Source organism: Eptatretus burgeri, chromosome 16 (genome assembly GCF_056783735.1).
Source record: "Eptatretus burgeri isolate ZD-2024b chromosome 16, Ebu_testis_v1, whole genome shotgun sequence".
In the NCBI taxonomy this organism is placed as follows: domain Eukaryota; kingdom Metazoa; phylum Chordata; class Myxini; order Myxiniformes; family Myxinidae; genus Eptatretus; species Eptatretus burgeri.
This window is the reverse complement of record NC_140976.1, coordinates 21,693,740-21,709,885: the sequence shown is the minus strand read 5'-3', so window position 1 is coordinate 21,709,885 and position 16,146 is coordinate 21,693,740. Positions and strand designations below refer to the sequence as shown.

At 42.4% G+C, this 16,146-nt stretch overlaps 1 protein-coding gene across 22 annotated transcripts in view; it reads right to left on the bottom strand.

Moving 5' to 3' along the window:
- Nucleotides 1-16,146, bottom strand: part of SPAG17 (sperm associated antigen 17) — a 140,616-nt gene that overhangs the window by 96,210 nt on the left and 28,260 nt on the right. For all 22 annotated transcript variants that reach the window (XR_015052136.1, XR_015052138.1, XR_015052137.1 and 19 more), the window contains 4 exons: nt 12,724-12,835; nt 8,588-8,686; nt 6,803-6,916; nt 5,020-5,084 (listed from right to left, as the gene is read on the bottom strand). Coding sequence is in view for 15 of the 22 variants with exons in the window: in XM_085858729.1 (XP_085714855.1) it covers nt 5,020-5,084; nt 6,803-6,916; nt 8,588-8,686; nt 12,724-12,835 (390 nt within the window). In the remaining 7 variants the exon portion in view is untranslated. The remainder of the gene's footprint in view (nt 1-5,019; nt 5,085-6,802; nt 6,917-8,587; nt 8,687-12,723; nt 12,836-16,146) is intronic.

Here is a 16,146-nt window from a genome sequence, read left to right as displayed (position 1 = left end):
TTCGTCTTTTCTTTATTGACCCTCCATCCTGCTTCACGTAAAGGGTTCGTAGTGGACTTAATACGCCCGGCAATTAAGCAGAACCGTCGAGGCCGACGATAACACCGCTCGGCTATCACTGTAGCACGGAACGGACCGCTTAAGCGGTTCGTGTCCGGAGTCGGCCTGCGGCGAGGTACGATCACCCGGTCGACCATCGGCGCGGGTACTTAGGTCGATCGAGCAACCCTATCCTGCGGGGGTGGGTAATTGGCACGGTGGTGGTGGGGTTAAACCCCCACCCGTGACTAGCTCCCAGCATTGTTCCAAGAGGGTCACAACTGAATTGTCAGTCCGGTGGGCGACGTGCCACGATCCGAGTTACGTGGCCGTCCGCACGCCGGCGGGCGCGAATTCGCAACAATATATATATATATATATATATATATATATATATATATATATATATATATATATATATATATATACACACACACATATATACATATATACACACATATATACATATATACACACACACACATATATATATATATATACACACACACATATATACATATATACACACACATATATACATATATACACACATATATATACATATATACACACATATATACATATATATACATATATATATATACATATATATATATATATATACATATATATACATATATACACACATATATACATATATACACACATATATACATATATATACATATATATATATATACGTATATATACATATATACATATTGTTGCGGCCACGGGTACCGAGGCACCAGCTTGTCACTCACGGGGATTAATCCCCGATTGTCCTCGGAAGAGCCGGTCCTGGGGCCACCGCTCACAATTAACGTTGTGGTACAGTGGGTTGTTTTCGAACCTCGAACGCCACCCAGTCAACCACGAGTTCCAGTGTCCACCATCTAATTATTCCGTTTAACTGGAGGTCACATGGTTACCTGAGCAAGGAGCGCACCCTTGGCAAAGCACCAATGTTATCTCGACTAGATTTTAATTAGGATGGCCGAGCATTTTAACCGCTGGTGCGTGCTGACTATTTTTGGTCAAATCTGTGGTAATTCCCTCCCAGTCTATTTCGGTTCGAACAATGCTAGCCCAATGGAAGGAAAGGACAAACATGGACAGGTTGGAAATCGACAAATGATTTATTAATAATAAAATAAATAAATAAAAAGAGCTTTATTTTCTGAGGTAAATAAATGAATTAATTTCAAAGCAAAATCAATCAAAATGCCAGGGAAAGAGTTGACTTACAGCTAAACACAGAAAAGGGTACCCAACAGATCATTCGGTGGGGGGGGGGGGGTGGAGAAAAATCGTCTCGCTCACCAGAGAGTAGTCATCCTTGAAGTGAAAACGTCCTGAAATGTGTGCGTGCGTGTCACATCCGTCGCCAGCACCCAGCTTTGCCGTGCACCCTCTCCCAAACAGCCTTGAATGCCATTCGACGTCTGGGAGGGCACTGAGATCGTTTTTTGTGGGTTTAGACTCTGGTGCTGCGACACGAGCAGCTTCTCACACTTCACAAAACTGGTGACGTCCAGTGACCCACAAGGTCCGTCGGTGACTGACCCGTGCCTCACTTGTTGGTGACCGACCCGTGCCTCACTCGCCGTCGGCGCTGCTCACACCCACACGCGCACCACATGCTCGCTTGCTTAAGCACCGGAAAGGAAGAATTGTCTCATTGTTGGCGCTGGTCAGACACCGCACGCGCACCACACGCTCGCTTTCTCCTCCTCTTTTGCGTGCTTACACCCGCTTCTTGCTCGCTTCTCTTCTTCCTCCCTGGCTTTCTTTCACCCCACTTTCTTCCGCCTCAGAACAGACCTCCATTCGTTTTATATCTGCGGGCCGTCTCGGCAGGCACAGTCCACCCCAAGCTCACCCCGCCCCACTGGTGCATGGTTACCATGACCACCCGTGCGCTCTCAAAAAAGGCGGGCGTGGGCGCTCGCGAAAGAACGTTGCTGAGGAAAAATAATGGCGGGCGTCAAAGCTTGCGAAAGAAATGTGTGTAAACGTGTCTGTTGTAAAGAAAAGCTTCCCATAAGAGAGGGGATCTATTCTTTACCCTTCTCAACACATCACATTTAAAATCCCATTAGACATGGGGATGGGGCTAATCTGAACAAGCATTGAAGGAAATAACTGTCTGAGGACCTAGATGTGTGGATGCATTCATCAGACCGGATTCTGAAATCCGTAACTATATATATATATATATATATATATATATATATATATATATATATATATATATATATATATATATATATATATATATATATGTATATATGCAAAGAAACGATTGACAAGGATAAACTTTTGGAGAACGCTTTCATCATCTTTGGCATCCACCGAGTTTGTGGTTGTCTCCGATTTTTGCTCGTATTATTTTGCAACAATCAACGATGACGTCATGTGCTCACATTGATGAATTAAACATCCATGGAAGTGATTGAAACACATTTGCTGAACGTTTGGACTACTACTTTAAAGTGAATGGTATTTAGGACGAGAAACAGTTGAAAGCAGTTCTACTGTCGGTATGTGGTGCAGAGACATTCACGTTATTGAAGAATCTGACCATTTCCAGGTCCATCGGGGAATTGAGATATTTGGAACTCATGAAAGTGCCAGGATCACTGCAACCCAACCTCAGTTATTGTCCAATGTTTCAATTTCTATTTGAGTCATCGATCAGGTAGCATGCCAGTAAAATCCCGAATTTATTGCCGAGTTAAATAAACTTGCACACTTCTGCAAGTTCAGAGACACATTGAAGGACATGCTATATGATCTGCTCCACCATTGTTGTCGTGAATTATCAAATGTATCGATGCCTGTTAGCTCAAAAGGGCATTCAAATTCACCACAGCCAAGGAAGTTACCATTACCATGGAAAGTGTGGACAAAAAAGCTACTGACATCAGCATCACTCGCTCTTCATCTCATCAGGCTCAGAACAACCCCACTGTCAATGGTGTTGATCACTCTTCACCACAGCAATAGAAAAAGAAACCCAGACGTCCACCATCAACAAGTGTGTCATCACTGTGATTATAGGCAATCACCCGATGAATGTCGTTACAAAAATGCTACATGCAATTTTTTGTCACAATAGTGGTGATATCGCTCCAGCTTGTCTGTCCCGCAAACACAAGGAGAAAGCAAGCAGTATGAAGACTCATCCCATCAGTTCAAAGTCACATGCTGACAAGGCAAGCTTTGCTTCTGGTAACCCTTTGAGTAGACATATTTCCTGTCCACTCTAACAGTAACCTAGAGCTAAATCTCTGCTAGTTCTTGTCGATAGCAATGGTTGACGCTTGGAAAGGGAGGTCGATACTGGCGCCAGTATTTCGCTTGTCAGCTGAACTGCTTTCAACAACCTATGGAGTGAACCTCACCGACCCAAACTGCATCAGACATCCTATCTGCTATCTACCAATGTGGGTGAGCAGATCAAACCATATGGAATGTATGACATTATTATATCTTACAGCAACCATAAGTTCAACCGACCCCTGATCGTTATCCACAGTGACAAACCATCACTACCTATTGGAGACTAGTTTGAGCTAATTTGACTCAAATGGAAGCAGATTCATCAACTCTGCACAGCCACAACATCAAAACCACTTTAAGAAATCCTGTTCAGATATGCAGTTATCTTCAATGATGAGCTGGGTACTCTGCGGGGCTATTCTTCTAAGCTCAACATTTTTTCACAAAGTTATGAAACCGATTTCTGCAAGGCATCCCTTTTCCACGATGCGAGAAGGTCAACAAAGGGCTTGATTGACTCCAGAAACTCACGATCATTGAACCAGTTCAATACTCAAATTGGGTTGTACCTGTCATCACCATTGTCAAAATTAATCAATCTGCTGTATTAATTCGTCTGCTGGGATTACAAGATGACATTCAACAAATGTTCAGCACGAGATAACTACATATCCAATCCCACGGATTCATGATTTGTCCGTTAACTTGAGTGGAGGCCAAAGTTTCACCAAACCCAACCTCAAGTCAGCATGTATTCACGAGCCACTTTACCTCTACCTTCTCCAGGCTCATCTTCAGTCCATGTTTCTCAAAGGCCTCCTTTCACCCCTCCAGTGATTTTTGCATCTCTTGCTCACTCTTCACGACTACTGCCAGATTATCTGCACACAGTAGCTTTCTGAGGATGTCTTTCATGGTGACATTCACATCCTGACCAATTCCATCACCATAATAAAGATGAGTGGGCTGAGTGTGCTTCCCTGCCTCAAACAGATGTCAGTGCAGAACACCACCTACCACCATGCCAATTTCTTCCAAATACTGGATTATTCCTTTGGCCAGATTTTTTGAAACATCATATGGCTGGACTTGCTGTATCATTTTGTTGGCTGGATTGACAGGGTAAGACTTATTTGTTGGTTGTATTGATGTATTGATGGAAACGTTATAAGTCACTGGATTTTCTTAATTGTCCTATTGGCTGGATTGTCCCGTTTTAAGCGTTGCATTGTTGTTTCTGACAAACTATTTTCCACTCAAATGGCAGACTGTTCGACATTCGACTCGAGTTTCACGTCGAGAACAAGTTGAGCTGTTGTAACGCATACTCATAACATTGGATTAAGACATGACCTTACATCTGATGAGATATTGACAAAATTCTGGAACAGCAAGAGTGTAAAGCGTTATCAGCAGATCAAAGGCATGATGTAATTACCGTGTTATTATCTAGATTGAGCCCAAACAGTATTTTTTGAAATCCAGAGAACATTCTTTATTCTGGTTTCGGCAGAGTAAGTTAGCAGTAAGAAAAACATAAAGCTTTTAAATATGAGAGTTCAAATTACACATTTTGGGGGGGGGGGGAAGCAGTGATTTAAGAAATGCTGGACTGCACTCAGACAAGCCACAGAATAACTCATTACACATCTTTATCATTAGCAATCACTGTCAAATCAGTCAGGTAATTCGTACCTTCAAGGATGTGTGCGATGGTGAAGAATTTTGAGTGGAAAGGGGATTGATGGAAAATGTGGAACCTGTTGCACATACACCAAGTTATCCATCAAGGGAAAAATATAATGCCAAAGACAGCAAAAGTACAGACAGCAAATTATTCTTTCGTATGCAGCACATGGCTGCAGGTAGCATCATTTACTGGGGGCGCAGCTACGCAAGTTAATGCAGTAACCCCTGTAGATTAGAGCAGGAATGTGGAATTTGGCGAGGGTGCCTGCAATAGCTTGCCTGCTCTTTATGAAGACATTTTTCACGTCCACCATCTAATGCTGGCAGACGCGATACCCTTTTACGAGATACAATCCTGGCAGACAGGATACCATCCTGGCACAACTGAATGGATCAGGATGCAACAGAACAAAGGAACAGCAGAGAGAGGGGGGGGGACACCAATAGCAGGGTTGAAAGACAAAATAGAGGGATACTTGGACAAATAATGGGTGTGGGGAGGAATGAGAGTAGGAGAGGATGCGTGGGATGGACACGAAGCAGACTCTCGGGAAGGAAGAATTGGAAGTTTAGAAGGAGATGGGTTTGAGAGTGGGTGGTGGTGTTAATGGGAGTAGTGGTGAACAGCTGTCTTGAAGACTTAGAGAGAAGAATGACATTGAAGAGAATGTAGAAGTTGATTCCAAAAGTGTGAAAGAAGAGGATAAAACAAGTGGAGGTGGGCAGCGATTCTGATTTTTGGGAGTTTCACCAGAAGGGGCTTGCTGGTCGACCACATGCACTCTGCAAAAACCTGGAGGGGCTGAGGGGACAAAGCACGAAAAGAGCACAATGTGCAAGACTAGAAAGGAGGCAGCAGAAGACAGATAGACAACTTACCTGTCTGCGATGAGCAAGTGATGGACCCATAGACACAGCTTCATCACGGGACATTCCAATGATTTTGAAGGTCTTCGTTTCCACGGCATCAAAATGAGGAAGATGTGAGGCAGCGGTGTCAGCCCAAAGGGCAGAAAAGTACTCCATCAAGTGGCTGATGAAGGCCTTGTAGGTGAATATGAGTTCAGGTGTGCCAAGGGGGGGACTTTGTATGACGCAGAATTCTCAGTTGGCTTTGACGTCTAAGTTTGAAATGTGGGTTGCCCAAGAAAGATCATGGTGGATAGTGAGACCCAGGAGTTTGAATGACTGAATTTCCTCAAGAGGATTGTTAAGAAAGTAGATGAGAGGTTTTACCATCCAGCCCTTTCAGAGAGATAGTGAGAGTGTGAGATTTGTCAGAATTGAAGGACATATTCCAAGTGTTTGACCAGCTTGCGATTTTGTCAAGGTTTTAAGAGAGGGAAGAGGCTGCTGCCTCCCTATCTGAAATATGAGTGATGTCACAGCATAGGGTGGAATCATCAGCAAACAGATAAAGGAGATTTGCCAGTCAGAGAGGTCGTTCATCCGAGAGATGGCGCCCATATTGATGCCTCGCCTTGCTTGCAAAGCACCAACATGACAATTTATAGCTGGACCAAGATTCAAACCTGAGCTCAGAAGTTCAGTGGCGAGTGTGCATACCTCCCAACTACCCTACCAGCCCTGTTCGATAGCAAATAAAAAACAATAAATTTCGTGCATGGGGGAAAAAATTGAAATATCTTCCCAGTGTGGTTAAAAGAAAACAATAGGTATGCAATCCAGTACTACTGTTTGCGAAAATCTGCATCACTGAACACGATTTGGAGGTTTGTAAAGGATTACCCATCACACATCCCCACGGCCATATCCATCATTCAGTCACCTTCAGTTTCGCAGTGACCTCTGGATTGACTGAAGGATAGAACAATTCCATCAGCCAAAATCATGGAGAATAGTTCAGGCCGTACCGATGGTTGCATCTCCTCCACAAGGGGCTCTGCAATCAGTGGGAAGTCACATATTCAAAAGTACATCTGTACTTAATGAATTTCAATCAATTTCCTGGAAATTAATCAATACTAGCATTTCTGAGGTCACATGTTTTTGAACGTGTGTTTACAAAATTTGGGTTTATCCAATGGGACAATGCCAATTTATTTTGTTGATTAATAAAACAAATATATAACCCCTTACATTGCTATTACGATTAATGAGTCACGATTACAAGGGACATCTTAAAAGTTTTGTCACTACACTTGTAACTTTATGAAGTAAAAGGTCAAAGTGATTGCAAAATTACATCATAGTCTCATTATTTACTGATGAATATCAAGTTACTTGCTTTGTTTCAGGAATACAATATACATGTAATGGTATCTAATACCAAGAAGTCTTTTTTCATATGCAGCACCAGGCTGCGATGTAGCATCATTGGCTGAGGGTGCAGCTGTGCTGCTGATCATTGCCCTCTGCTGGTTATGGCAGGAATTCGTAATTTGTTTATGGTGCCGGCGATAGCTCGCATACTCTTCACAAACTACACCATGGGATCTTTAAAGTCCACCAACAAATGGCGGCAGACAGGACGCCAATTTATTGGCCATCCGAGAGATGGCAGAAACATTGATGAATCAACCTGCCTGTGAAACGCTTGGATGACAGTTTATAGCTGGGCCGAGATTCTAACCTAGGCTAGACAGCTGAGAGGTGAGTGTGTGTTTCTCTCGGCCATCCTGTCATCCCATACCGAGAAATAACTGTGGCAGACATCTTCCCTAAACAAGATATTTGAATCCTTGACTCCATGGTGATGCAGAAGATATATGCGCATCAAATCAACCGATAAATTTCAGTATGTAAAAATAAATAAAATCCACAAAGTTGTTCGTCTGTTCTTGAAGGTAATACACCAGACCTAATATTAACATGTATTTATGACATACAGAAATTTTTGCCCACCCCATTCACTCAATATTATGCCTCTTCCCTCCCTCCCCCCCCCTGGTCCCTCCCACCTCACCCCACCCCAACCTCTTTTCCCATTTTCTTTTTTTTGGCTCGTTCTCTTTCCATGTGTCCGTCCGTCCGTCCGTGTCTGTCTCTCTCCATCTCAGTCTCTCTCTCCATCTCGTTTTCTCAATAAGGATGTCCCAAATAAAAGGTTACCACAATTTGAAATGCTCCCATGAAAGAATAATTAGTGTCACTGTAATTGCATTTGATTTTGTCCAGAGGTCAACCTTATCAGTGTATGGACTGGAGGATCTTCTGCAGGCGTTTAAATTCAACAAGACCCAACATTGTGATGCTAGCTTTGCAAATTGTGGTAACATTTTTTGGGGACACCCTTGTATTTCCTTTATTTAATCCCTTACTCTTATGCCCACCCCTTCCTCTTTGTGAATAGTGAATGAACAAACTTATGGAAAAAATAGATGCCTGCATTAGATCACGTGCATAGGTATTCTAAACCAGTTTAATGAACCCAAGAGATCCTCCCACAGGATCACGTCAATTGATTGAAGTATTAGACCATAACATCACTGTGACATCCTCCAGGACCAGTAGATTTTGGAACATTTGAAATTAAAAAGCAGGCACCATCAAAATTAAGTTTTAAATCTTGGTAAACAACAGACTTTCCAAGTAAAAGAGAAGCTGTGCAAACCTGCAATGTCAGGCAGCTCCTCCGTAGACCCGATAATTCGAGTGTGAATGGTAAAGCAATGACCATCTACTCGAATGCAGGTTTGCACTGCTGTGTCCTCTGTGGTTGTTCAGGAAAAGAAATGGAGGAAAATAAATAAATACAAAGCTGACACAACACTCGCCAAGCCATGTTGTGACTGTGGATCACCATCATCAAGATACAAAAATAAAGTTTGTCATCGATTACAACCACACGTTGCCGAGAGCAATTGATGATGAAGTTGGAGCAAGTTGGAATGTGATCAAGCTGTGACCTTGTGTTAAGGAGATCTACATTTGACAAAACTTGTTTTACTACAAGCTCAAAGGGCAAATCAAACGACACATCAGAACCTGGACTTGTAAGGAGAAGTTCAGGGTAGAATGACCATCTGCTCATCATGGCTCATATTCCAAACAACCAGGGTTGGATGAACATGGGGTACATGGGGCTCGAGAAAAAAGAAGAAATCCGAAAAAGCATTTTATTACCTGTTTTTATATGCACACTACTTACACGTTAATCTGGCTGGCACAATAACCAGCAGGTGACTGAAAGCGAACTTGTCCACACAAACTTACAGACATCGATGATTTTTCAACTTTTTGATTTGGCCGTTTCAGGCAGGTTCAGCGCTTCCCACGCACATATATTTATTTTTATTATCATTTTTGTCCATGACCATACATCATACAATTTAGTACTGGTGCTCAAGCTGAGTTTTCCACTTAAAACAGAATTTATGTTATCTGGGAGTTGTGGAGGGTGATTGTCCTCCACCCACTGGCTATGCCGCTCTGTTTTACCACGTGTTTAAATACACAGAATAGTTACACGTGGTCAAGCTTGTGTGATAACCAGCAAGCGAGTGAAGGCGAACCTGTCTCCACAAACTTAGTGATATAAAGGATTTTGCTGCTTAGTTATTTGGCTGTTGCAGGTAAGCCCAGTGCTTCACTTATATTTTTTTAAAATCATTTTTGTCCATGACCCTGTTTCAGTTGAGGAATGCCATGGAGAGTGCTGCAATCCAGCACCCAGAAAGGGCGAATGGAGGAGAAATAGAAGCAGATGATGGAAATTCTTGCACAAACTCAAAGACTGACTACCTTTTTTGAGACCCAACCCAGCACATTTCGAATGGGAGACATCATGTATGTCACCTGATCCCAATCCTGCAACTGACAAAGAGGATGAAGAGATAAATCGTTGTGAGCTGAAGCTTGTAGATATAGCTAAGAATAGTGAATCGGTCTTGAACGCCCCTTGCAATCAGAAGACTAAGGCCTGGTCGACAGACCCAAGGGAATGGTTTTCCATGGAGGAATCTTGGATTGACTACTGGTCAAACTTAGGCAGAGAGATATGCAGAATAAAAGAGACACTGGGAAGTACTCTGTATCAAAACGATTTTACCCACTGACCCAAGATAAGCACAAGGGGGTACTATCCTTTTTCCAAAACAAATATTTTTATACCATTCAACAAAATGGAGAAAGTCACAAACAAAGTTGGCTGTTGTACAGCCCACCGAATGGCTCTGTGTGCTGTTTTTGTTGCACTTTGATGTTGTCACTCAATGACAAGTTCTCCCATTCTGAAGGTTTCGGCCACTGGAAAAAAAGCTGATGAGAAAATGAGCCACCACGATGAGGGTGAAGGGTACAGAGATTTGTTAGGTACATCTTATGCTCCAAGGGATCATATCATCATGCTGATTCATAGCTGGAGAAAGAAGCTCAACAAAAGTAGAAATATTGAGTCGATGTCGTATGCCATGTTGCGTCGGTGGCCAAGTTTCTGGCTTAGACGGGATTGCCATTCAGAGGAGATGACAAGATCCTTGGTTCAAAACTAATGACACAATTGTAAGGTATCCTGGAACCTATTGCTGAATTGCTGAGTTCGACCCATTCCTTGCCAATCACTTTCGTGAATTTGTTCTGAAGGGCAAGAGGAGGAAATCGTATCTTTCATCAACAGTCTACGAGGAAGTGATAAGAATCATGTCAGAAAAAAAAAATCAGGGCCCATATCAATAACGAAATTGAAATAGCAAAGTATTTCTCCATTTCTGGAAATGTGAACCTCTGATCTCACCTACATCAATCAACGAACAATAATCATGAGATACGTCATACATGGGGATCCTGTTGAACGATTCCTTACATTTCTGCAACCTAAAGATCAGAAGGCCTCGACATTAGCTCAAGCTCTACTTCACTTCCTTGAAAAGTAGTCTATCACCATCTCCAATTATTGTGGTCAGTCAGTTGATAATACCAGCAATATGTCAGGACAGTATTCTAACACACAGGCTCGACTCAAAATAGTTAACTCTCCTGCACTGTGCTGGGAAGTCACACTGTGCGTGCTGCACTGTGCGTGCTCTGTGCTGGGAAGTCACTGAACCTTGTCAGCATTGCTGCAGATATTTCCTGCAAAGAAGCTGTAAGTTTTTTGAGATTTAACCAAAAGCTTTAGATATATTTTTCAGATTCAACTCATCGATGGCAGGTGTTGTGTTCATGTCTGGAAATAGCATGGTGGTGGATTAACAGTCAAATATTGGTCTTGAGACCCAATGGTCATATCTGAAAGGACATGGTGGTGGATGCAGAATCAAGTCTTTGTCTTGACACCCAAGGGTCAGCATGAGCAGATGCGACAAAAGCACTCGCTGGTGGCTACAAGATCATGTAAACAGCTTTGAGAGATATTTGCAAGAGGCGCAGAGCAGAAGCTCGACACCAGACATGAAGCGAAGAACTTGGTTACCACAATGGATCATCTCAACACAGCATTCCTTTGAAATCTGTGGAATATAATTCTAGTCCGTTTCAACAATACGAGTAAGGCACTGAAAGTTTCAGTTGTAGATCTGAAAACAGCCGTCGATGTTAGCTCTGCAAACAACCCATTATTACCTCCGCCATCTACGATGGATGTAGGTTATGTTTTCACCCCTATCTGTTTGTTTGTTTGTTTGTTTGCAAGATATCTCAAAACGTTTGGACGGATTCGGATAAAACTTCGTGGACAGGTGGGGCATGTGACGAGGACAAGTTGATTAGATTTTGGTGAAGACCCGGATCTGGATACTACAATTTTTAAAGTGATTGTTCACCATTGAGTGATCGAGTTCAAAACTATACACAACACAATATCTCAAAAAGTTTTAGACGCATTAGGACAAAACTTGGTGGACATGTTGGGTGTGTGACAAGGACAAATGAATTCGATTTTGGTTAAGATCCGAGTCCGGATACGAGAATTTAAAATTTTTTCAAGTGATTCTTCACCATTGAGAGATGGTACCAAAAACGATATATAGCATGATATATCAAAACGTTGGGGACGAGTTATTACAAAACTAGGTGGATGATTTGGGGAGGTGATAAGACCAAGCTGATTCGATTTTGGTTCAGGTCTGGATCCAGATCCGATCTATGAGTGGGATACAAAATGTAAACTGTTCAGCCTGGTGGAGGAATGCACTCTACGGAGTGCCATTCTTGGCAACTAATGATAGGTGACAAGTTTATGAGGATTTGGTTCAACTGGAATAGAGGGAGGACCACAAGTTTGCATGGTCCTTTTAAATAAGTATCCATAAGATATCACACCTGAAAATTTCTACATTAGTGCAGCCATTAAGGTTACTGATGAATCTTTTGACATAAATATTCTATACTAGGTATGCTGTCTTCATATTGGGTACACAATAACGGGGGATTTTTACAGGCCTCTATCCATGTGCTCCACTACATGCCCCTTCCTTCTCCTCTCCTCATAACCCCTTCTCAACCCCCTCCTCCCCACCCATACCTCCACCTCAATTCCTCTACCCTCCCTTTTCTATGGTATCTTACATCTTCTTTTCAATTTTCTTTTTCTCAATTTACCCACCACCGTTCCCTTTACATATGGTATATGTGAAAGGCCCAACCCACTAAAATCATCTGATAACAAGATGATGGACATGAAGTTAATGGTCACAGATACACCATATGTCACAGACACAGGTCACATATACCATTTTACCATTTGCATTTGTACAGAAGTGTGCTGCCAAAGTCCAGACTGAAGGAATTGAATTAGTTTGTATTGCTCACCCTTGGCAAAGTGTGTGGTCTTTACATGGATCTCTCCTCCATCAACAGGAAACAATGTCGTGTCTGTTCCTGAAAGATGAACCAGCTTGTGATCCATTTCATAACCTAAAAACTGTATACACACACACATTAGATCTGTGTGTCTCAGGAAATATGGCAACCACTTTGTCCTCATCATGAAGTTTGCTATAGAGCTGGAGAAACAATTATCCATGTAACGTCAAACATCATCACTGCCCATGATTGGTCAATACCTGCTGATGTAATTATTTCATATTGAGGTCAATTCATTCGAAAATCCTGACGTTCATCTTTTTGGATTGGGAATTGACCAAGTTTTTTTCATTTTTCAAGTTGCATCGTGATTGCTGTCATTACAGGTTCAAATGACAACCTGACCAGGAAAGCAATGTAAATGCAACAGTATATTTCATTCCAGCAGCAGTGTAACCCATCACGGTCTCCCTGTTCCATCAGGACAAGGAGGTCGGTGCAAAGAGTGGATTTTTATCGTTGGAAACAGAGTGATCATCTCACTTGAATCTCCTTAATGGAAAAGTTGAAGACCCCCTTTTCTGGAGAGGTGCTCCACAGAAAGCCCATAAATTCATTTTCATCCTTTGCTTTTCAGAGAACGGTGTTATTTATACTGCTTTAATTAAGACTAGTTGTTGATGCAAACTGATACCAACAGCAATTTTTGATAGCGCTTCATGATATGTTCACCTGTAACAATTTCCCTTTCTCTCTCAATACAAATCCAAAACGTTTCTTCGTGGCGAGTCATCAGTTACCATGCAATGGGTGCATTCATGAGAGTAGTTCAAGGTTGATGTGACGTTATTTTTTTTCTGTATAAAATTAAAAGGTACAGTTTTTGGAAGTTGAGGAAAATTTCCCCATTTCTCAAGGTCATCATCCCTTGCTACACGTAAACACTCGTCCCGTCAATGCATTAGTGTATTGACGCCGTCTGCACACAAATCTTTGGAATGGGTTCACACTTCACAGGCATTGCAGGACGTGCACTTTGATGTCTTCATCATTCATAAACCTAATGCCACGCAGCTGGTGTGCAGACATATTAAACTCACAAGGTGACGAGTCTTGACTGTGTGGGGGATCATTTCAAATTTTCAAACCCATCTCTGCTAAGGAATAGAAGAGGTCACATTGCAATGACAGTATGCATCCCTGTGCAGTAAAATGATGTCCAGAGGACAGCACCTGGCCAACATCATCTGCGTATTGCTTCTCAGATGAAGGCACTGCGGCACTGCGCATTGATCGCTTTCCTACGATCAAGTTAAATCCCACATGAGTCAAACTGTTAAGGCTCCCAAGATATTCCAGCCAGAAGCTTTCTGGATGATGGGTGAAACTTCACTTTTTTGGTGGTGAGGACGAATGTCTCTACTCCATGCTGATTCACTTTGACTGACATAAAATGAAGAACCCATATATCATCACATCACAATCTCCTTCAAGGAATCGTCTACCCGATGTTCTGAGAGCTCTGTTGCAATGGCCACACATCCATCGTCACCCACCTTGCACAAAACACTGAATTTCAAGCGAGATGAATGATAGTTTCATCTCTAACACCGACATCCAATTCTCCTGCAATTTCACATTTAGTAGTCCGACGATTCTCCAAGATTGGTTGTTCAAGATGCTTGCCTGAGAGACAGCAGCTGTTTGCATGTGAGAATGCTCAATTTCGCTTCACAATTCACGGCCAATTGTGAACTCAGTGCAACTTTCAAACAGTAAAGATGTGAAAGATGTGCATCATCAAAATGTGCAGTCTCCTGTGAATTTCACCTGGTGTGATGTTCTCCTTCACAAGGAACTTAATGACACGCCTCCGCTCCACAGTACACATCACTATGTTTGGACACTATCTTGGCTTTCCTCAGAATGTTTTCAGCAGCCATTACTGTGACTGGCATTGACGCCTCTTCTCAAATAACCTTCTCCAGAACGGGAGACAACATCATTGTGCAAAATTTCAGCAATTAACTATTGTTTCTACAGGATAGAAAAGAAAAGGTACACATCGACCTTAAAAAAAGGCCCCGTATATGCGATTCAGGGTTGGAATGACAGCTCAGAGGTAATGCACTTACCTTGGAGCAGTCTCATGTGAGTTTGATTCCAGACCCAACTATAAACTGTCGCCCTGGTGTTACAAAAGCAGGGAATTACATCAATGAGTGTGCCTGCCATCTGTTGTACATGACATTAAGCTGGGGGATCAAAGAGTTGGTGTAGTTAGATAATATTGCCAACTGCTAGTGCATGTTAAAGAGCAAAAGATTCTTCTTCCTCTTTCGTATGCAGCAAAGGTCCACGGGTAGCATAATTCGCTGGGGGTCTGACTTTGCCACCAATGCAATGCTCCATGTAGGTTGCAATTTGGCCAAGGTAAGTGTAATAACTCACCTATTCTTCGCAAAGGACGCCGTGGGAACTTTAATGTCCACTAGCTAATTAATGCCGGCAGAAGGGACTCCCAGTTTAACGCCCATCAGAGAAACGGCGCACACGTTGATGAATTGCCCTGCCTGCGAAACACCTGGATGACCGTTTTATAGTTGGGTCTGAATCGCACCCAGGCGGCTTAGAGGTGAGTGTGCATACTTCTGGGCTGTCCTGCCAGCTGAAGACCCCAAGTTCTCGTTCAGAAAGATTATCAACAATTGTCGCTGGCACCCTAGAAAAACTCCAAATTCCTTCCCTGACTACAACCGCCGGTAAGGTAATGGTAAACAACCTAGTGTACTTCTTTGCCCAATAAACTGTTCTGACAGTTCCCCAAAAGCTACAAGAGGTATGGGATGACTCAATGCACATCTGATTCTAAAGGGTGTTCACTGGAAAAACACCCCATTATATACGTTCATATAACATGTGCAGTGCAAGAAAAAACGAGTGTTTCAGCAGGTTTAATAAAGCAGCACAACAAGAAATTACTAGTCCAACAAAGTGAATTCGTTTTTCTCAACTGGAACTAATTTTGTACAATTGTTCAATAACCGATTGCTCAATGCAGTGAGGAGATTTTCCCAATGTATCCGTCATATATGCAAATAAAACGAGCATTGAAGCGAATAACATGGAAACAACTCTGTTTCATTAAGGAAAATTAGGAAACATGGATCAGGATATTTAGCATCTCTCCTGGTGTGAACAGCCGCCTCACGTCCTGGCATTAAAAGCCTTTATGTTGATCATTAGCTTCTCTTCTTGCATCTCAAGGTGCTTCTTTGCACACCCGCGTGGCTCGATCAAACTACCCCCAATGGCCAACCAAGCAAAACCACCTTCTTATTCTTCCAACAGCCCTGGTTCTCTCCTGAACCCACTGCCACTCCCACTCCACCCACCCAAGTTCTATCATATATACTAAATATATATATA